The following is a 21,372-nucleotide window of genomic DNA, read 5'->3' on the forward strand; positions in this document are numbered from 1 at the left end:
TGGTCGCCGCCCACCCTGCCCAACAGCTGACAAGCAGGGCCAGTGGCAGCGTCTTCAGGACTGGCTTCCATATATAAGATGACCCCCAATTTTTGACCAAATTTTAAAAGAAAAATCCATTGTCTTATACATGGGAAAATATGGTAGTTGGATCTTCTGGTTCCTGATCCACCATGCATCACCCCATGTTGGCCCTCACTGAAAACTGAAGGTAGCAACCTTTGTCCTCGAATAGGGTTTCTTGATGCATTTCTTTTTCCTGCTGGTCAAGGATACCGCAGACGTGAGTCCATGGGGAGGGGGCTCAGAATAACAGGAAGCCTTGGAAACAGAGTCTGTCGCTGGCTGGTTGGCCGCTGCCCCTCGCAAGCAGAACTGTTTGTTCTGCATAACAAAAGTCCCCAGTGCATACAGCAGTCAGTGTTGCTCTGGCATAAGACTGCATTTGAATCAGTTGGGTCCAATTTTCTTGTGCCCGGCTCATGAACGCTGTGTTCCATCATGGTGACGTGAGCACGGGCGTTTGGTGGGTCCCCCCCATTCACTTGCTTAAGCCCATAGCCAGAGCTGTGTGCGCAGACTACACACAGACAGGTTCTCTGTGAAGGATCCCTGAGGGAGGAATGAGGTTTGTGGTATGTTACGGCCTCTGCGATTTGTCTTCGCAAGCGCTGAGATTGTCAGGCATAGGGTTCAGTGTGCTACGAATCCTGACTTTTGTTTCTGCGTGTGTTTTAATTTTAAAAGATGTCTGCCCCGGATGCTTTGTAGATAACCTTGAAAATGTGTGGGCAGAAGCCCAACAGTATCGGTGCGGGTCCAAGGTTCCTTCCCCGCCATGCCCAGCAGAAGCGGAATACATTATGCAAAGCGGACAGATGGAAATGTGCAGAACTCAGCAGTTCATACAACTTGCATAGTTTGCAGGTGTGGGTGTTGTATGTGGATTGGGACATCTGTGTCCCCAGCCCGTTCCTGTTCTTCAGTCTTGAAACTGCTGAGGACGCCTTGGGCAAGAAGAAGAGTTGGTTTTTATACCCTGCTGTTTTTCAACCTTTAAGGAATCTCAAAGTGGCTTACAGTCGCCTTCCCTTGAACACACACATGAACACACATGAAGCTGCCTTATACTGAATCAGACCTTTGGTCCATCAAAGTCAGTATTGTCTACTCAGACTGGCAGCAGCTCTCCAGGGTCTCAGGCAGAGAAGTCTTTCACATACATACTTGCTAGTCCCTTTAACTGGAGATGCCGGGGATTGAACCTGGGGCCTGCATGCCAAGCAGATGCTCTACCACTGAGCCGTGGCCCCTTCCCCTCCCCCACAACAGGCACTTTGTGAGGTAGGTGGGGCAGAGAGAGTCCTGAGAGAACTGTGACTGGCCCAAGGTCACCAGAAGGCTTCAGGTGGAGGAGTGGGGAATTGAACCCTGTTCTCCGGATTAGAGTTGGCCGCTCGTGTGGAGAAGTGTGGAAAAGGCTGAGGGAACTGGGAATGTTCAGTCTGGAGAAGAGGAGGTTGAGGGGGGGATATGATTGCTCTCTTAAGTATTTGAAAGGCTGTCACTTAGAGGAGGGCAGGGAGCTGTTCCTGTTGGCAGCAGAGGATAGGACTCGCAATGATGGGTTGAAATTGCGGGCAGAAAGGTACCGGCTGGATATTAGAATTTTTTCTTTTTTTACAGTAAATGTTGTTCAGCAGTGGAATTGGCTACCTAGGGAGGTAGTGAGCTTCCCCTCACTGGCATTGTTTAGGTAGAGACGGGACAAGCACAACACACCCATCCCCAGCCCGCTTGCCCTCCGGCCGATCCTCACCTTGAACCCAAACACTAGACCAACTTACAATTTTCTAGAAGACCACGCAATGCGGAATAAGTAGGTTTTTGAAAGAAGTACTGTTGTCAAAAGATGGGGAGGGACCTTCCGTGCCGAAGTGGGGGAGGGCAGATTGGCTGGCAGCCTTGCCAAGCTCTACCGTTCGAGCACGTGGTTGTTAAATGCCTGCGTGGAAGAATTCAATGGAAGTGCAGTGGTACCTTAAAGACAAACAACGTTTAACCCAGCATAAAGTGTGGAATGTGATTTCCTTTTCATAGCATCTGAAAAAGTGAATGCTAGTAAAAGCGATTAATTGCTACTAGTAAAAATGGATAGTAGTCATGTGGCATACCTATTCTCTCTAGTATCAGAGGAGCATGCCTATTATATTAGGTGCTGTGGAACACAGGCAGGATGGTGCTGCTGCAGTCGTCTTGTTTGTGGGCTTCCTAGAGGCACCTGGTTGGCCACTGTGTGAACAGACTGCTGGACTAGATGGACCTTGGTCTGATCCAGCACGGCTTTTCTTATGTTCTTATGTAACCATGCCAACAGTTATTCCTAAAACATGGTTCTGCTCACGGATTGTGCAGCAGTTTTTTTCTCCAGATGGTTCTAAGTCTCAGGACCACGGATGATAGCAAGAAACCAAATTGTCCATGTATTCCGCCAAAGCTTTTGCAGTGTAACTTGTTTTGAATTGCATTAAGTTCATAGGCCCAGGAATTTCAGGAGTCTGTATCTGTTGGCCATGTGTTGGCTTGGCTTCAGCAGAGCCCTGCTGCTTCTTTTCTCCAACTCCCCATTGGAGATCCTTGCTTGCCTCAGCTGTACTGTTGGATGTGCTGACGGTTTAACAAACCTGGGTTGTGGTGCTTTTACTCCTGAGAGCCGTGGTAAGGCCAGAGTAGCAGAGTCTGCCTGCCCCGACTCAAGGTGACTTTCAACAGAAAGAACAGTGGGTGAGATCTCATGGATACATTCTGCTAGTGAGAGGGGTGTGTGTCTTTCCTCCAGCAGAAGGGAGCTGTCCTGTGATTCAAGACCCCCTTGTACAGGGGAAATCTTCTTCAACTGGAAGAAAGCACCTCTGCGAGCAGAACCGATCTTTGGGATCAACCTGATGGTGGTGGGGCTGTGGCTCAGTGGAAGAACATGTGCTTGGCATGCAGAAGGTCCCAGGTTCAGTCCCCAGCATGGGGATGGTAGGGGTGGGGCTGTGGCTCAGTGGTAGAGCATCTGCCTGGCATGCAGAAGGTCCCAGGTTCATTCCCCGTCATCTCCAGTTAAAGGGACTAAAGGTGATGTGAAAGACTTCTGCCTGAGACCCTGGAGAGCCACTGCCCATCTGAGGAGACAATACTGACTTTGATGGACCGAGGGTCTGATTCAGTAGAAGGGAGCTTCATCCGTGTTGGTGTCCCTATTCCTCCCCCTCCCTTTTTTGGGGCCCTGACTGCCTTATTATGTCATGTTATGCGGCTACACTCTTGTGGCGAGCACCATCTCTGGAATTATTAAACTATTGTTCGATTATTGTTGTTTTTAGAATTGTTAAATGTATATTTATTGGATTTCACGTTTTATGGTTTTATTGTATTTATAATAACACTTGTCGGTAGCCACCTTGAGCCCGGCTATGGCCAAGATGAAGGCAGGATAAAAATCCAATAAAATAAAATAAATATTTGTACCTATCTTTTTTTATTCTCTTTTTGTTGTTGTTTCAGCTGTGACTGCATCAACTTTCTTGTCCAGGAATGCAGCAAGCAGGGCCTGCTCTCCGAAGCCAACATGAACAACCTCATAGCCAAACGGTAAGCTTTGCTTTAAAAGGCATGTGGGGTTTGAGACAGGGAAAGAAAAATTATCCAGAGTGGTTTGCAATAAGCAGTGTCTGGGCTGCCATATTCAGAGTTTGCTCAGCTCTGACTATGCGCACTGTGGAGAAGGGGGCATTTGTCTCCTGGAAAATCATGGGCCGACACTCTACTTAGCTCCTCCATTAACCATCTTCCCCCTCCCCCATTTTCTTTACATCCATGAGGACTAGAAATCCATGTTCTCTAACTGGTTGACATTCTAAGAAGACAAAAGTATTTGGCCCAGATTTGCAAACAGTGACCTGGGTCCAATGTTGAAATGCCAAGACATCAGGCTACTGAAAATTGATTGGCTTGAATTTCATCATAAGGAACACTCTCTTCCTGGAGGGGTGTGTGCGGCACAGACGGAGTGTTGTGTCTTTGTCTAACAAATTATCCATCCTATGGCAAACCACGGCTGGTTTTCTTCACGCTTCGCCCAGGACCGCCGACAGAGAACACGCACCGCGCTTAAAGTCTGCCGAGAATGCCAACATTCAGCCCAACCCAGGCCTCATCCTGCGAGCGGAGCCCACAGTTACCAACATCCTAAAAGTAGGTCCTCTCCTGCTGCTCTCCACCTCCCACAGTGGCCATTTTGTGTCTGGCTCCACCTCCCACGGTGGCCATTTTGTGTCTGGCTCCTCCTCCCAAGGCAGCCATTTTGTGGCTGTCTCCATCTCCCATGGTGGCTATTTTGTGGTTGCATCCACCACCCAGTGTCGGGATTCCAAAAATGTCCACAGGCTGAAAAAGATTGGGGTCCTCTGGTTTCCAAAGGAAAACCAGTCTTCAGATACTGTACTCAAAAAATTATCTGGAGGAGGAAAAGAAAGAGAGCATACACTTTACGGATACAAGAGAGTATACAATTTACGGATTTCTCAATGGCCACAGTTGCATGTGGCCGTATTGTTGGGGAGCTAGGAACCCCCTTCCCCAGATCCCAGTGACTTCTGCCCATGGTGTTCTGAGCAACATTGCTGGCAGCTGATCAGGACTCATCCCCAGTGACGTCTCTTCCCCGCCTCTGCTTTTATGTTACTTCTCTGCCGCTCTCATCTTTCAGACTATGGATTCGGACCACTCAAAATCACCCGAAGGACTGCTGGGAGTTTTGGGGCACATGTTGTCTGGGAAGAGCTTGGATTTATTGCTGGCAGCAGCTGCAGCTACGGGGAAGCTGAAATCCTTCGCTCAGAAGTTTATCAAGTGAGTTTATGTATATTTGAATGGGCTGCACCCCTGCTGAAATCTAGGAGGAAGAGTTCTTCCCACGATTAGCGAAGAACCTCCGAAGCTACAGGCAGAAATGGGGGTACGTGTGTATTGTTACAGACAGAAGCTGGAAGGCCCAGTTTCCCAGGACAAGGTGTATCTGTCACAGCAAGATCAGAAAACATGCATGATCCTGTTGGAGTGGATGTGGACTTCTCCCATTCGTTGCTGAATCCCTGAAGTAGGATGCGTCTGTATATATAAACCTTATGAGGACCATCTGTAGTGAGATAGTCTCTCCCCACCACCATTGTACGCGTGACGCTCAATCTGTTCGGTTGAGAGTCAGCGTGGTGTAGCGGTTAAGAGCAGTGGTTTGGAGCGGTGATCTGGCGAACCGGGTTTGATTCCCCACTCCTCCACTTGAGCAGCGGAGGCTAATCTGGTAAACCAGGTTGGTTCCCCCACTCCTACACATGAAGCCAGCTGGGTGACCTTGGGCTAGTCACACACTCTCAGCCCCACCTACCTCACAGGGTGTCTGTTGTGGGGAGGGGAAGGGAAGGAGATTGTAAGCCATTTGATTCTTCCTTAAGTGGTAGAGAAAGTCGGCATATAAAAACCAACTCTTCTTCAGCGCTCTGAACTGGCCCTTCGCCTTCCATACCCAATTCAACAGGGAACCACTGTAAGAGGCTGGAATAAATGCACTCTCTGTCATTAATCATTTAAATAGCACTCAAATGAGCAAAGGACAGCTCTGGGGTTCCTTCTTTTCTTTTTTCTTTTTTGCATTCTCCCCATCCCCCGGTCCTATGCATTAGAGTTCCCGCCGCACTGGTGTGGAAACTGAGGTTGTAAAATAGGGTTGGAAGTTTCAGTGGGATGCTCGGTTGGAGTTGGCCGTTGCAGGAGCCTCTGGGAACTCACCAAACAGCAACCTAGAAGAAGAGTTGGTTTTTATATGCCGACTTTCTCTACCACGTAAGGGAGAATCAAACCGGCTTACAATCATCTTCCCTTCCCCTCCCCACAACAGACACCCTGTGTGACTAGCCCAAGGTCACCCAGCTGGCTTCGTGTGTAGGAGTGTGGAAACCACCCCAGTTCACCAGATTAACATTTGCCACTCAGTGGGGAATCAAACCCAGTTCTCCAGATTAGAGTCCACCACTCCAAACCACCGCTCTTAACCACTACACCACACTGATGTAGCAAAGAGCCTACCAGTTAGCTCACAGCAAAACCAAATGCCTGATGCAATATCACTGCGTTAGCCGTGACCCCCTCCCCCCTCCCCACCCTGATGAAGTGCAGCGAGAGCAACTTGCAAATATTTGTCACCTTCGTTTTTTGTTTATTACGAGACTGGCATGTAGGGTTGTTAGGTCCACCTGGCCCCGGCAGGGATGGGGGGTATAGGGTTGCCAACTTCAGGTTGGGAAACCCCTGGAGATTTGGGGGTGGAGTCTGGAGAGAACAGGGACCCTACCTCATTGGGGTACGATGCTACAGAGGCCACCCTCCAAAGCATCCAATTTCTCCATAGGAGCTGATCTCTGTTGTCTGGAGATCCTCCTTGCCCCAAATAACAGAAAATGAGATAACTAACCTCATTAGAAAGGTTAAAGTGGGCAAGGCCCCTGGCACAGATTTTGTTGTTAATGGACTTTTTAAGAGTAACACCATGGGCTGGAGTAAGATTCTAGCCCCTTTTCCCTGAAATATCTGTAACTCCGGCCTTTTCCCAAAATCATGGCTTTGTTTGATAATTGTTCCAATTTATAAAAAAGGAGATTACTCTTTACCAGAAAACTGTAGACCAATTAGTCTGCTTTCCTGCTTAGGCAAATAATTGACATCTTATTTACTTATCAAGCTATGAACCGGGCTGACAGAAAATCAAGTGCTTATACTTTCCCAGATCAGTTTCGGAAGAGGGGCGTCCACCATTGATCATTGCATGGTACTTGCTCATTAGATCGAAAAATATACTAAACCACATGGTGGGAAGCTGTATGTGACTCTTATCGGCCTAAAAAAGGCCCTTGACAGTATTCCTCGAGCCAGATTGTGGGGGAAATGAGCTGTGACCTCGATGGACCTTGCTGGCTTCTCTGGTCAATTTATAAACTATATCAAAATAATACTGCACAGATAAGATGCGGGAAAGAGGGCCAGTTGACTAAGGCAATTAAAATAAATAGAGGTGTAGTCTCGAGATGAGCTGTAATTGCGGGGGATCCCCAGGTCCCACCTGGAGGCTGGCATCCCTACTTGGATGGCCAGAGAGGGGGGCAGGGCTCTTCAGCCAAGCCCCCCAAACGGCCACTTGGGGCAGCCCGGCAGTGGAAAATGTGCTGCAGGGACATGGCTCATTCCTGGTCAACAGCCATGTAGGAGGTGCCTAGCAGCCCCGCCTGGGCCGCTGCAGTTTGGATTTGCTCGGGTGACAGCAGCTCAGGCCTAGAAGAGGGGGGGAGCACTTTGCTGGGGGCGGCTGAATAGCTTGCGCCGGCCCTGGGAGAAGGAGAAGGTGTGGGACGGTTCCTTTTTGGGCTAGCCGGCCAGGCTGCCTGGAGATTGCGCTGTTATAATGCCAGCAGGCTGCAGGCACTGAAGAAACAGCAAAAAGGGGTTGATTTCCCCGTTCCTAACCATAGAATCCTAGAATTGGAAGGGACCACCAGGGACATCTAGTCCAATCCCCGGCGCAATGCAGGAAATTCACAACTACCCCTCCTGTACACCCCCAGGGACCCCTACTCCATGCCCAGAAGATGGGAAACAAACCCTCCAGGATTGATGAGAGACAGCAAGTCATGCAGTCTTCTTTCTTTTCAAAGGGTGGGGGGTGTTGATGCATAGTCCTCCCTCTCCTCCCCTGCCAATTCCTGCTATGTCTCCTTTAAACCCATTTGTGCCTTTGCTTCACTGAAAGAGCTATTAAGAGAGCCACTCGGGGCTATTAAGCCTCTCACAAGCGGCTCTCTGCAGGCCTTGGTTTAGAGCCCATCAATCAAGACAGGGACCTCCTATGCGCTCTTAAAAGAAGAAGAGGAATTGGTTTTTATATGCCAACTTTCTCCACCACTTAAGGAGGAATCAAACCGGCTTACAATTACCTTCCCCTCTCCTCCCCAAAACAGACACCCTGTGAGGTAGGTGGGGCTGAGAGAGTTCAGAGAGAAATGTGAGTAGCCCAAGGTCACCCAACTGGCTTCATGTGGAGGAGTGGGGAATCAAACCCAGTTCTCCAGATCAGAGTCCACAGGTCCAAACCACCGCTCTTAACCACTACACCAAGAAGAAGAGGAGTTGGTTTTATATGCCAACTCTCTCTACCACTTAAGAGAGCATCAAACCGGCTTACAATCCCCTTCCCCTCCCCACAACAAACACCCTGTGAGGTAGGTGGGGCTGAGAGAATTCAGAGAAAACTGTGACTGGCCCAAGATCACCCAGCTGGCTTCATGTTCAGGAGTGGGGAAACCATCCCAGTTCACCAGATTAGAGTCTGCCACTCTTAACCACTACACTATGCTGGCTCTCAAGCAAATGTTTCTCCTCTAGGAAGGAGGTGGATTTTTTAATTTTTTTTTTTTTTTAAAGTATTGCCGCTAGGAGAGGGAACTGAAGAATGCTGGAATAATTTTTGAAGCCATGTTGTTGGTATATTTCTGTCCAAAGAAAGCCATGTCAGGACTTACCAACATGCAGGACTTAGTGATATAATATAATATCGGCTCTATATGTGTGTGTGCCGTCAAGTCATAGCTGATTTATGGCGACCCCATAGGGTTTTCAAGACAAGGGACATTCGGAGGTGGTTTGCCATTGCCTGCCTCTGCGTGGGCTGAGAGAGTTCTGAGAGAACTGTGACTGGCCCAAGGTCACCCAGCAGGCTTCATGTGGAGGAGTGAGGAATCGAACCCGGTTCTCCAGATTAGAGTTCGCTAGCTTGGAGCAGCACCTGAGTTCAAGGCCCAGCTCAAACTGTAAATGCACCCTTAGTCAAAACACTGCTTTTGGATCTTATTCTAAAAAAACAAAACTCCTCTGTAAAATGGAAATAATTCAGGCCTAACTGAGGTTGCACTTTGCATGTTAAAAAGTCCTGCAGCGATTCTTTGAAAAAACACCCCTGAGAAGCAATTTGGGGTATCTGGTTTGCTTTCTTGTGTCAAAAGTAACTGCCTTTCTCCCCCCCCCCTTGTTTTAGGCTCAATGAATTTACCAAGCAGATAAACGCCGAGAGCTGTAAGTTCAAGTGTTTCTGCTGCTCCCTTTGGATTCCAGGCATTCAGGGGTTAACTAGCAAGATCTGTGGGGCGGGTGGGGGGGTGGAGACTTGAAAATAAGCCCCAGTGCCTGGCAGCGTAGGCAGTGCCAGCCTGGCATTCCCAAGGCAACAAGGGTGGTATTGAAGTCACCACTGGGGTCTCTTTGTGGTTTTTTTGCACCGGCCATTCTCCTGCGATTAATGCTTAATTTGTAGCTTCGGGGTGGGGGGATTTCAGCCCCAGGAGGGAAAGGGTTTATTTGCAGCTGTGGACTTTTCCCAGCGGTTTCCCAGCACCCACATATCGCTGGCGTCCTTTGGATGGAGTGATGTTTGAATCCACACGTCTCTCTCCCCCCCAAGATAAGGATTCTGAATGCATTTGCATGTGATTAGACAAAGGCCTTCTGACCTTCCACTGGACAATTGGGAGAGGGCGCTCCCAGCCAGCTGAATTTTTATGTCCCTGTGTGGGTGCTGTTATCTGCTTTTCTTTTCTTTATTGTTTTTATAAAGGGATACAGAAAGTAAAAAGAAGGGATAAAAGGGGAAAATATCAAACCTATTTAGTCTTCCTAGCTTTACACAGTCTTAAATATCATCATATCAAAATAACATCGTTCACCTTAAACATGCAAACATTAATCATAGAGTTGGAAGGGACCACCAGGGTCATCAAGTCCAACCCCCTGCACAATGCAGGAAATTCACAACTACCCCACACACCCCTAGTGACCAGAAGATGGCCAAGATGCCCTCCCTCTCATCATCTGCCTAAGGTCACAGAATCAGCATTGCTGACAGATGGCCATCTAACCTCTTCTTAAAAACCTCCAGGGAAGGAGAGCTCACCACCTCCCGAGGAAGCCTGTTCCACTGAGGAACCACTCTAACTGTTAGAAAATTCTTCCTAATGTCTAGATGGAAACTCTTTTGATTTAATTTCAACCCGTTGGTTCTGGTCCGGCCTAACATTGTTATAAGCGTTCACTGAATAGTTTCTAAAGTAATTCTCTAAACCCTTTGTTTCTAATAAATGTTCATGGCACGTGGATAGTAATCATATATAGGTTGCCGTTTAATCATAAATTCACAGATTGGGTCCAGCTCAGTATTTCTACAGCTGCGAGGATTCCTGCCCACGAAGCATAACCTTTTTAGCTCCCCCCAACTGTTGCAGAAAAGGGGGGGGGAGCCGAGGAAATCATGCTTCTTGGCGTAAGTCCTTGTGTCCAACTGAGTTGGATCCGGTCCTTGCGCTTCGTAAAATACTTGCTGTTCCACACACACCCTGGATTTTCTGTTGCTCTACATGTATTATGATTTCAAATTGAAAGCTAAAAAAAGTAACAGTATTAAAATAAAAATACCAACCTCTTTCTCCTTGTTACAGAAACTAATTGGGTTTTCTCTTCTTTTTGGCCTGGGTTTCTGCTCCTCCCCTCTAGCAAAATCCGCTTCGGTCAGAGCGCTTCTCTTCGATATCTCCTTCCTCATGTTGTGTCACGTCGCCCAGACCTATGGCTCTGAGGTAGGGTCTCTGGGGCTTCTGACCTTGGTGGGGACAGATGGGAATCCAGGGAATTTTCTCCTGTTCTTTTGGGGTGGAGCTGGAAAAACATTTTCGAATGCTTCTGCACCAGAGTGGAATATTTCAGGATCTAGCATCAAAGGCGCCAGGCCTGTACAGAGATCTGGGTGGACACCTAAAGGTTTGGTGCTAGTATTAAAGGTAAAGGGAGTCCCCTGTGCAAGCACCGGGTCACTACTGACATATGAGGTGACTTCACATCCAGACGTTTACCAGGCAGACTGTGTTTACGGGGTGGCTTGCCATTGCCGTCCCCACTCGTCTACACTTTACCCCCCCCCCAAGCAAGCTGTGTACTCTTTATTGACCTCGGAAGGATGGAAGGCTGAGTCAACCTTGAGCCGGCTACCTGAAACCAACTTCTGTCGGGATCGAACTCGGGTCGTGAGCAGAGCTTTGACTGCAATACTGCAGCTTACCACTCTGCGCCATGGGGCTCCTTTGGTGCTAGCATTACAATCCTTTTTTGTGCCTGTTTCTCCCTGCCTTGCCCCAACCCTGATTTAGTGTGTGGTTCTCAAAAGCGTGAGGTAGATGCTCTCCTTCCCATCTGATCTGTGACTGGAGGAGTGGGGAGGCTTCACATGGAGGAGTGGGGAATCGAACTCAGTTCTGCAGATTGGAGTCCCGCCGCTCTTAATCACTTCACCACACTGGCTCCCACAAGCGTTTAGTGTTTGGAAATTAAAGGAACTACCCTGTTCAGCATGCTTCCTGGATTACTTAGCCGCTCCCCAAACTGCTCACTAGAGGGCACGATTTCCTTGGCCTAAGGTTGAATGGTGAGTGACTCTTGATCTTTCCAGGTGATCGTTTGGGAAGCGGGTCCCCCCGGGGAGGTCCCTTTCTTCGAGACTTGGATGCAGACCTGCATGCCGGAAGAAGGAAAGATCCTCAACCCCGACCATCCTTGCTTCCGGCCGGATTCCACCAAGGTGGAGTCGCTGGTTGCTTTGCTCAACAACTCCTCTGAAATGAAGTTAGTGTAAGTGGGCTGCCGCGGTGCTCTGTTTTGAGCAGGGAATGGGTGTTCTAAGATGATCTAGACTGATGGTTGACTGGTTAAGGCAGACAAATGAAAGATGCAAGTTCACTTGCATGACATGGAGCTTTCATTGTTTCCTCTCTCCCTCTCCAATCCCGTGCCATAGAAGTTGTGCTCTAAGCCTATTATTGGTTTGTTGGTTTCCCCTGGTCCAAAGGCCGGGCTCAGGGCAGCTTACAAAGTTTAGAACAATAAAATCAATAAAACCTTAAGTTATAATTTAAATACATTTTAAAATTACCCAAATAATTTCAACAAATAGGGGATCAGTACTCCCCCCAAGGGCGCTAAAATCATCTAATTGATTCTCTGCAGTTCGCTAGATGGAATTGACCTCCCCCCAAAATGGGGGGAAGGGCTCAGCAGCGGGAAGGGGGAAAGAGGACTATGGGCTTCCAGTTTTTGAAAGCAAGCTTCTACATGGTTGAATACACAGCAGGTGGTGTCTGCAAGGGTTTCCACTTTTTAAAGTGTGGGGTTTTTGCGTGCTCTGCAAACCCTCCTCCATGGCCTCTGACTGTGCCCTACGCCTTCCTCACCCCCCTTACTCCCATACAGGGCTGTGTTAATGCAAACGGAGTTCTGTGCCAAGAATCTGCAATATGGTATGCATTATGCATCATTGTGTATTTATCCTCCTTGTGAATAGTCTGGTCAGTTCTGGGGGAAAGCAGGGAACCTGCCTTCTGATCTTGCTCAACCCCTGTCTCTAGAGCTTTCACCACGCATTTCTGATGCGCTTTGATGACATGAAGCTATACATTTGATGGGGGAGGGGATGAAAAGTGAGAGTCTAAGGATGCTAAATTTGGCATTGTGCTAAGCTTGTTCTTGCCAAATAGAGGTGTGCACCGAGGGTTTTTTGCGGTATTTTTTGGGTTTGGGTTTATTAAACCTGAAAATTTTCAAACAATTCGGAATACCCGGATTTTTCAAAAATTTCGGGTTAATACACCCATCCCAGAAAATGCCGAAGAAATTTAACTTAAATAGGAAATTGGTTCTTTTATCATGCTTGGTGGGCTTGTGAAAAAGCTAAAAAAAATTGGGAAATGATATATAATGAAATAAGGGTGGTTTTACAACAGAATATACCTAAAACACCTGAAATGATGCTTCTTAGTATGGTGCCAGACCAAATCTTTACTTATAGAACATTTTTGATATATGCCACAACAGTGGCTAGACTGATATATGCAGCTAAATGGAAGTCTGACGAGATACCAGAAAAAAAAGACTGGATAAGTAAAATGCTGGAAATGATGCAGATGGCTAAACTTACAGCTTTTATAAATGAAAGTGATAATGAACAATTTTTGGGGGAGTGGGAGGCGTGGAGAATATACTGTGAAAGTTATTTCTCAATAGGTCAATTTAAAGGTTATTCCTTAATATAATCCCTAATTTGAACTTCTTATTATAGATATTTTAGAATATTATACGAACTGGATTTGATAATATAAGATAAATAAGATAAATATAATGTAAATCTACAAATGAGGATTACATTTTGGCAAAAGTATATACAAATTAAATGCTAGACAGAATAGAGTGAAGGGGAAGTCCCCTTTTTTGTAATAGATAATTGTCTTTGTTTTCTACTCTGTTTAAATTTATAAGAATTATATGATGAAAACTGATTTAGTTTGTAATAAATGAGAAAATAATAAAAGTTTTATTTTTTAAAAAAAGAAATTTGGCTTAAATAGGAAGGCAGGCATTGTTGCATTTTGCTGCTGCCTGCCCGCTCCGACTGGAGCATGCAGGCAATGGCGAAAGCAACACACCTGCCTTCCTCCTGTTTGAGCCGATTGCCGAATCAGGCCTCCATGTGGAGGTGGTAATTGGCTTGGATAGGAGGAAGGCAGCCGCGTTCCACAGGTAAGTAAAGGGGGGAGGGAAGGGGTGGGAAATGGCTGCAGGGGCAGAAGCAACCCGAATAATGCCAAATAATTTGGGGAGGGGTGTGGCTCAGTGGTAGAGTATCTGCTTGGCATGCAGAAGGTCCCAGGTTCAATCCCCGGCATCTCCAGTTAAAGGGACTAGGCAGGTAGGTGATGTGAAAGACCTCTGCCTGAGACCCTGGAGAGCCGCTGCCGGTCTGAGCAGACAATATTGACTTTGATGGACCAAGGGTCTGATTCAGTATAAGGCAGCTTCATGTGTTCATGTGGCATTATTCGGGTCTGCTTTTTTCACCCCCTCCTTTTTTGCCACCTTTTTAATGCATACCAAAGATATATTTTTCGGATTTAAAAAAAATTGGCATATTGATATGCACACCCCTATTGCCAAATACATACAGATAGGCTTATTGCTCTGTTCCTGTGTGTTTTGTGGATTGCCCTTGACTTGGGTGGATGAAACTGCTTGAATGCTTTTCTGTGTTTCCGACTTCCCCACCTTTTTTTTTGGTTGTTTCTTTGCCTGCCCACATCAACCTGCAGACAGATGAAGTGGCAAGAAGCCTGCCTGAGCATCTCTGCTGCCATCTTGGAGATCTTGAATGCCTGGGAGAATGGCGTTCTCACCTTTGAATCAGTCCAGGTAATGCCACAGAGCATCTTCCTCTTGGAAACAAGGATGACGCGCCACCACTGAATCAATCGAATCGTGAGATCCAGCTGATGTAGGGCTGTACCATTTCAGACTAAAGGGGCTGAGTTTCATTCTTGAACAGTCCCCCCCCACAAGCAAACTTTCTCTGCACCCAAAATCTGTGAAAACCTAGGTCCTAATTTGTCCCAGTGGGTGAATACTGATCAGTAAGGAACATGCAGAGACTGAATAGTTTGACTAAAATAAATGAAAACAATTTATTAAGGCCAATGCAGTAAAATAAAATGAGCAGGCACAAAAACGCAAGCCAATACATAATGCATAGGGCAGCGGAACCGTGCACAGACTTCTAATGCATTTTAGACAAAGCAACTAGGATAAAATTGCTGAGCAAATGAGCTCCAGGAATAAAACATAATACGTGAAGATGGATATGGCATTGAAAAGAAATAATAGAAGCAGAGAGCAAAATTGTTCCGTAATGCGGGTGTTAAGCCGCTGTCTCCTTTCTCGCCTGTCTCTCCCTCCTTGCATCCAAAGAAAATCACCGACAATATCAAGGGGAAGGTGTGCAGCATGGCCGTGTGTGCCGTGGCCTGGCTGGTGGCCCATGTCCGCATGCTGGGCTTGGACGAGCGGGAGAAGTCGTTGCAGATGATACGGCAGCTGGCCACGCCCCTCTTCGGGGAGAACACCCTGCAGTTCTACAGCGAGCGGTGAGTGGGGGGATGGCGGCTGCAGCAAGAGACTTGAAAGCGGAGCCTTGCTTCCTTTGGCTGTGGGGGGAGCTGCTCGGGGTTTGGGGCCGTTAGTACCGTGGCGGTCATCGAAGGAGCCTTGAGAAGCGGGTGAGTCCCAAGACACCGAACCTGCATTGCAGTGTATCCCAGTTCTGTTCTGGGCTGCTTTGCAGTTGTCTGTGCACACGCTGCTCATTGGTGTGACAGTCGTGTTGATGTGCAGCCTTAAAAAAAAAAAGTGTAAAATGTCTGGACTTTATGTTCCCTATGGATTTTGAAAATTCATTACACAGTGCAACCAGGGCATAGTTGAGCAGGACGTCAGCATTTGTCCTTCCTCTCCTCTGCACTGCAAAAAGCCAAAAAATCCCCGCCTCAGTTGTACCTAGAAATGAGGCACAATTGGAGCTAGTTTGATTGCTGCAGACCTCATTGTCCATGGCCCATCCCAGGAGCCTCTTCCTGTTCCCTTTTACAGGGGCTTCTGGGAGTTTGGGGCCAGTAGCATCTTGGCAGCAGTCAGACCAGCCTTAAGAAGTAGGCAAGTCCGGTGACATCCTTGTTTTCATCCCTCTTTCTCCTCCTCCTCCCTCTTCCAGAGTGGTGATCATGAGCTCCATCCTTGAACACATGTGTGCCGACGTGTTGCAACAGACAGCCGCTCAGGTCAAGTTCCCATCCACTGGGGTGGACACCATGCCCTACTGGAACCTCCTCCCTGCCAAGAAGCCCATCAAGGAAGTGCTGATGAGCGTCTTCTCCAAGGTGCTGGAGAAAGGCTGGGTGGACAGCCGCTCCATCCACATCTTCGACACCCTCCTGCACATGGGGGGCGTCTACTGGTTCTGCAACAACCTCGTCAAGGTAGGGGCAAGTCTGGGTTGGGGTTGGGAGAGGAGGGCTGTGCTTTTTGGACAGACGTGCTCATCTCGACTCATTTAAAACACGTAGCATGGAAAGCAGAAGGAGGTTTTCACCTACTGGAAGCGTTAAAAACGCGAAATGGTCTCGCTGACTTCTATGGGAGCAAATTTGGCTCATGCATGCATTGCTTCGTTTGCTGTTCTTCCCCTGAGATCATGGCTTGCGAATGCTTTAAATAAATCAAAGAAAGTTGACATGATGTTACATTTTTATAGCACTTTTTGGTAATCCTTGCAGCTTCCTTTAAAGTAGACCAGCCGCCTGGTTATTTCTGTATTGCCGCCAGTGGTGGGAGGTGAGGAGAAAGTAGGGGAGAGAGAGACAAAGGAGGTTTGCCTAAGACCTCCCTCGAAGTTCTGATTGCAAAGTTTCTGTTTGAATCTCCGGCTTCTCATGTGTGCGTTAAGTGCCGTCAAGTCACTTCTGACCTATGGTGGCCCAGGTCTTGCAGACTGAGGGTTGCGGCTTCCTTTATACAGTCAATCCATCTCCTGTTGGGTCTTCCTTTTTTCCTGCTGCTTCCACTTCCCTAGTATTATTGTCTTTTCCAGTGACCCTTTTCTTCTCATAATGTGGCCAAAGTAGAATAATAGAATCCTAGAGTTGGAAGGAACCACCAGGTGTCATCTAGTCCAACCCCCTGCAGAATGCAGGAAATTCACAACTACCTCCCCCCAACACCCCCAGTGACCTCTACTCCATGGCCAGAAGATGGGGAAAAAACCTCCAGGATCCCTGGCCAATCTGGCCTGGAGGAAAATGGCTTCCTGACCCAAAGTAGCAATCAGCATTACCCTGGGCATGGAAGAAAGGGCCATGAGGGCCAAAAACTGACATATCACTTCCTTCTTTCCCTCTCATGATCTGCCTAAATTCACAATAGCCTCAGTTTAGTTTAGCTGCTTCTCATAGCACATGCTGTTAACAGTACACAAGAGGAACTGCCAATCCCAGCAGCTTTCCCTAATATACTGTCACATGTGTCAACCTACACAATCTGGAATTGTTTTTTAAACGTGCAAAGTAAAGTTTGCATCTTTTTTTTTTAACTGGCTGCACCAGTTGCAAAAAGACGCTGTGCCACTTGCGTGTGGGTGCGTGTATTTAGAAATTGACCCAGGGAAAAAAATATTAAAATTACGTTCAGAGCATACCAACGAATGGTCAAATGTCAGATTGGCAGGTCTGATTGAGTATTCACAGCAAAATCCATTTTCTAATGTTTGTTACGAGGGACTGAGGGGGAGCTGCCATCCCTCCCCCCACTCAGAACCTTAAAGCTGAGCTACAAATTATAACAAAATTATTATTATTATTCGGTGTACACAGAAATAAAAACATTTGGCCTTATATAGCCTAATCAATAAAAAGAATAGGTGTGTATATGAACACATGAAGCTGCCTTATACTGAATCAGACCCTTGGTCCATCAAAGTCAGTATTGTCTACTCAGACCAGCAGTGGCTCTCCAGGGTCTCAGGCAGGGGTCTTTCACATCACCTACTTGCCTAGTCCCTTTAACTGGAGATGGCGGGGATTGAACCTGGGACCTTCTGCATGCCAAGCAGATGCTCTACCACTGAGCCATGGCCTATCCCCATGAAGCTGCCTTATACTGAATCAGATCCTTGGTCCATCAAAGTCAGTATTGCCTATCCAGACCGGCAGAGGCTCTCCAGGGTCTCAGGCAGAGGTTTTTCACATCACCTGCTTGCCTAGTCCCTTTAACCAGAGATGCCAGGGATTGAACCTGGGACCTTCTGCATGCCCAGCAGATGCTCTACCACTGAGCCAGTGAGTTACTAACTTTCCAACATTGTTGATGATAAAAAGATATTGTTAATGACCAATAATAAACCAGATGCATTTTGGCCTGTATTGCCTTCTTTAGTGTTCATATATACAATTGCAATTATTATAAAAGCACATCCAGAAATATGCCTTATCACTGGTTGATGGTGTACGCATCCATACAACGTTAGTGTCAGGCCTTTGCTTCCTTTGAAGTTGGGAGTTTGGCAGCTACAGGCCAGAGGCTGGCTTCCTGTCAAGGCCAGGCTCTGGCTGCTGGTCAAGGTTTTGTTCTCATGCCGCAAATCCTGTTATGTCTTTGAATCGTTATCTTTTAGTACAGCACTGTGGTTTTGCTTTGTAATGCTTTTTGCGTAGACTGCTTTTAAACTGTAACCCACCTGCTTAGACCCCATTAGCACCCTCTCCTGCGTGAGAGGCAGTCAACCTCTGAAATCTGTCTTTTTTGCTCCTAATAAATTAGCATTGCTTAGGTTCACCTGCCTGAGCTTGTCTGTTTATGGGAACCTAGGGATAGACGCCTGAGCTGACAGTTAGAAATACATTACAATACTTTTGTGTGAGCCAATTTCAATGGTGAAATATCCAGATGGTCACCATTTAGTGTAGTACCTGCTGCAGCAAGAGATACCAAACGCTGGTTGAACCAAGTCGGCAACCCACCCCCCTATAACAGTCGTTGTAAAAGGGAGCGGGGAGGAGTAAGCCAGCATTGATATAATCTACGGCTGCCCTCAGTTGTAGGCCTGGTGGAAAAGCTCTGTCTTGCAGGCCCTGTGGAACCCTTTAAGGTCCCACAGAGCCCTGATGTCACTATGCAGAGCATTCCACCAGGCTGTAGCCAGGGCCAAAAAGGCCCTGGCTCTAATCGAGGACAGCTGCACACTACTTTATCTATAGTTTATTATGTAATGGCCGCTTTGAAGAAATGCCGAAAGTTATAAGCAAGTTATTTGCATACAGGTGCTATTTTTGCACTGGAACTGGAGAATAGCTCAGCCCCTGCAATGTTAAGCAAGAGGGAATGGATACTAAACAATCCACCTCTGTCGTGTTGCTTCTTCTACCCTCCCGTCTCTTAGGAACTGCTGAAGGAGACCCGGAAAGAGCACGCCATGCGGGCGGTGGAGTTGCTGTACTCCATCTTCTGCCTCGATATGCCGCAGCTGACGCTCACCCTCCTGGGGCACATCCTGCCCAACCTGCTGACGGACTCCTCCAAGTGGCACATGCTCATGGACCCGCCGGGCAAGGCCCTCGCCAAGTAAGGAAGGGATGCGAGATCCAAAATTCTCTGCCTAAGAAGCTGAATTCTACCACTGTAAATGAAGCACCTCAGCACCGTTCCCTCGCCTTTATCACTGTGTAATCGTTCTGTTTTTTCCCTCAAAGAGAAGGGGGAAATTGTGGGAGTTCGGAGCACTAAAGCCCTGACCCCTCTCCGCCAGAAATCATGTTGTGCCTCCTCCTTTCACCAGACAAATTTGCTGTTGGGCCATGAGAACTGGAAACTTTCTTCCATTTTTGAAAAGGAAGCGTTCTGTTGAGGGCTGCAGAGCGGAGGTTGAAAGATGAGCGAAAGAAAGGAAGAGAGAATGAAGCAAGATGTAGGAGTATAAAAGGTGTTTGTGAATCACCAGTTTGATTAGTAGCAGCAGTTTGATTAGTACCAGGAGCCCTTTCTGTCTTCCACCCCTCCAACTGCCATATCCTCCTGGAACTGGAGTCCCAAGCTGTCATTTGCCCTCTTGCCTTTGAGGCTGCGAGCTCACAATCACTGCTGTCATTTAGAAGATAGATCACGATGGGTAACCGTGTTAGTCTGTCACTAGCAGTAGAAAAGAGTAGGAGTCCAGTAGCACGTTAAAGGCTGACACAGTTTCTGGCAGGCTATGAGCTTTCGTGAGCCACAGGGATCTGAAGAAGTGAGCTGTGGCTCACGAAAGCTCATACCCTGCCAGAAATTTTGTTAGTCTTTCAGGTGCTGCTGGACTCTGGCTCTTTTCTGTCATTTAGAAGAGTCTCTGTTTCAACCATCAGTGGAATAAAGGGTATTGTTTCACAGCTAATACTTGGCTGTTGGTGGCTCCCCCCCCCCCCCCCCGTAAACCCTTAACCCAACTACCCTCTAGAGCCATGGTGCCCACCGATACCTTTTCTGGTGCCCGACAAATGTTTATAGGAAGTGGATGGGGCCAGGTAGGGCTTTTGCCCAGCAAGGCTTCTGATTGACTATTGGAGATCTGATTGGATGTGCAGATTGTAAAAAATGTTGTTTAGGCAGCAGCTGCCACCACAGCACAAGGATCCGCGCTGTGTTACTGAAGTTATGCTGTGGCAGCCATTTTGTGGCTGCTATTTTGTTGCTGCGCCCACCGTGCCATGTCAAAATTCTAAATGTGCCCAAAGGCTCAGAAAGGTTGGCTACCCCCAGCTCTAGAGCCATCAGGAGAAGCTATAAATATGCCTTTCTTCTTATCCGTGCTCAGTGTGATATCTTTGGCCAACTGTTTGCCAAGGGATTGTTAGACCCATGTCTGGGTTACATCACTTCACAATGTGGGGTGTGTGCGCACATGACTGATTGCTACTCCGTACAAAACAGTTCCTCTCAATGCAGAAAAACCATCATGAGAAAGAGAGACTTGGCCGGGATCCTTCCCCTCCTTTGCAGAGGGGATTGCTTTGGTCACAAGTTTCTCATCACAGAAGGCAGGAGGCCTAAGTCTTCCCTTTCTTAAATGCCCAGTGTAATGACGATCACCACTTTGGGGCCAGGAAGGCATTTTCCTCCAGGCCAGATTGGCCAGGGATCCTGGAGGTTTTTTTGCTTTCCTTTGGTCATAGAGCAGGGGTCACTGGGGGAATGCGGGGGGGGGGGAGGTAGTTGTAAATTTCATGCTTTGTGCAGGGAGTTGAATTAGATGACCTTTGAAGTCCCTTCCAGTTCTGAGTTTCTGTTTTCTGGAAAGCCCGCCATGCCATTCTAAGCGTGTTTACTGAGAAGTAAGTCCCCTTGAGGCCAGTGGGGCTCAATCCCTAGTAGGGGGCAACAGAATACAGTTGGTGGTTGGAATTAAGGAATTGCTCTGAGTATGTGTCTCCTCAGTGGAGGTTGTGATGTTCTTGTTCCCCTGAGGTCTTGGCTACAAGTGCAGCCAAACCAGGTGGCAGAACGGATTCCCCTACGTTAATACTTCCCTGTAATCAGAGATCTGACTCAGCGTGCAAAAGCTTCTATCTGTCTTTCTGCGGCTTTTGGGGAACTATAGGAATGTGATCCCGCCTGCAGTCTGCAGAGAGACAGCCTCTTCTGCTGTTTCCTTCTGCCATGTGTGCAGACCAGGCCTGAGCCTGTAAGGTTCTTGTTTTGTGCGAAAAGGAAGAAGTTGGTTTTTATATGCTGACTTTCTTGACCTTTTAAGGAGAATCAAACCAGCTTACTGTTTCCTTCCCTTCCCTCTCCCCCATCCCCCCATAGCAGGTACCTTGTGAGGTAGGTGAGGCTGAGAGA

The 21,372-nt window shown here is 47.6% G+C and overlaps 1 protein-coding gene across 3 annotated transcripts in view; it reads left to right on the forward strand.

Moving 5' to 3' along the window:
- The window catches only part of MED24 (mediator complex subunit 24), a 67,430-nt gene that overhangs the window by 31,612 nt on the left and 14,446 nt on the right, over positions 1-21,372 (forward strand). For all 3 annotated transcript variants that reach the window (XM_056863456.1, XM_056863457.1, XM_056863458.1), the window contains exons 11-20: positions 3,553-3,639; positions 4,131-4,242; positions 4,757-4,899; positions 9,128-9,165; positions 10,636-10,718; positions 11,585-11,763; positions 14,271-14,370; positions 14,923-15,098; positions 15,722-15,986; positions 18,941-19,122. In XM_056863456.1, coding sequence (XP_056719434.1) covers positions 3,553-3,639; positions 4,131-4,242; positions 4,757-4,899; positions 9,128-9,165; positions 10,636-10,718; positions 11,585-11,763; positions 14,271-14,370; positions 14,923-15,098; positions 15,722-15,986; positions 18,941-19,122 — 1,365 coding nt within the window. The remainder of the gene's footprint in view (positions 1-3,552; positions 3,640-4,130; positions 4,243-4,756; positions 4,900-9,127; positions 9,166-10,635; positions 10,719-11,584; positions 11,764-14,270; positions 14,371-14,922; positions 15,099-15,721; positions 15,987-18,940; positions 19,123-21,372) is intronic.

This window comes from Euleptes europaea, chromosome 18 (genome assembly GCF_029931775.1).
Source record: "Euleptes europaea isolate rEulEur1 chromosome 18, rEulEur1.hap1, whole genome shotgun sequence".
Classification (NCBI taxonomy): Eukaryota; Metazoa; Chordata; class Lepidosauria; order Squamata; family Sphaerodactylidae; genus Euleptes; species Euleptes europaea.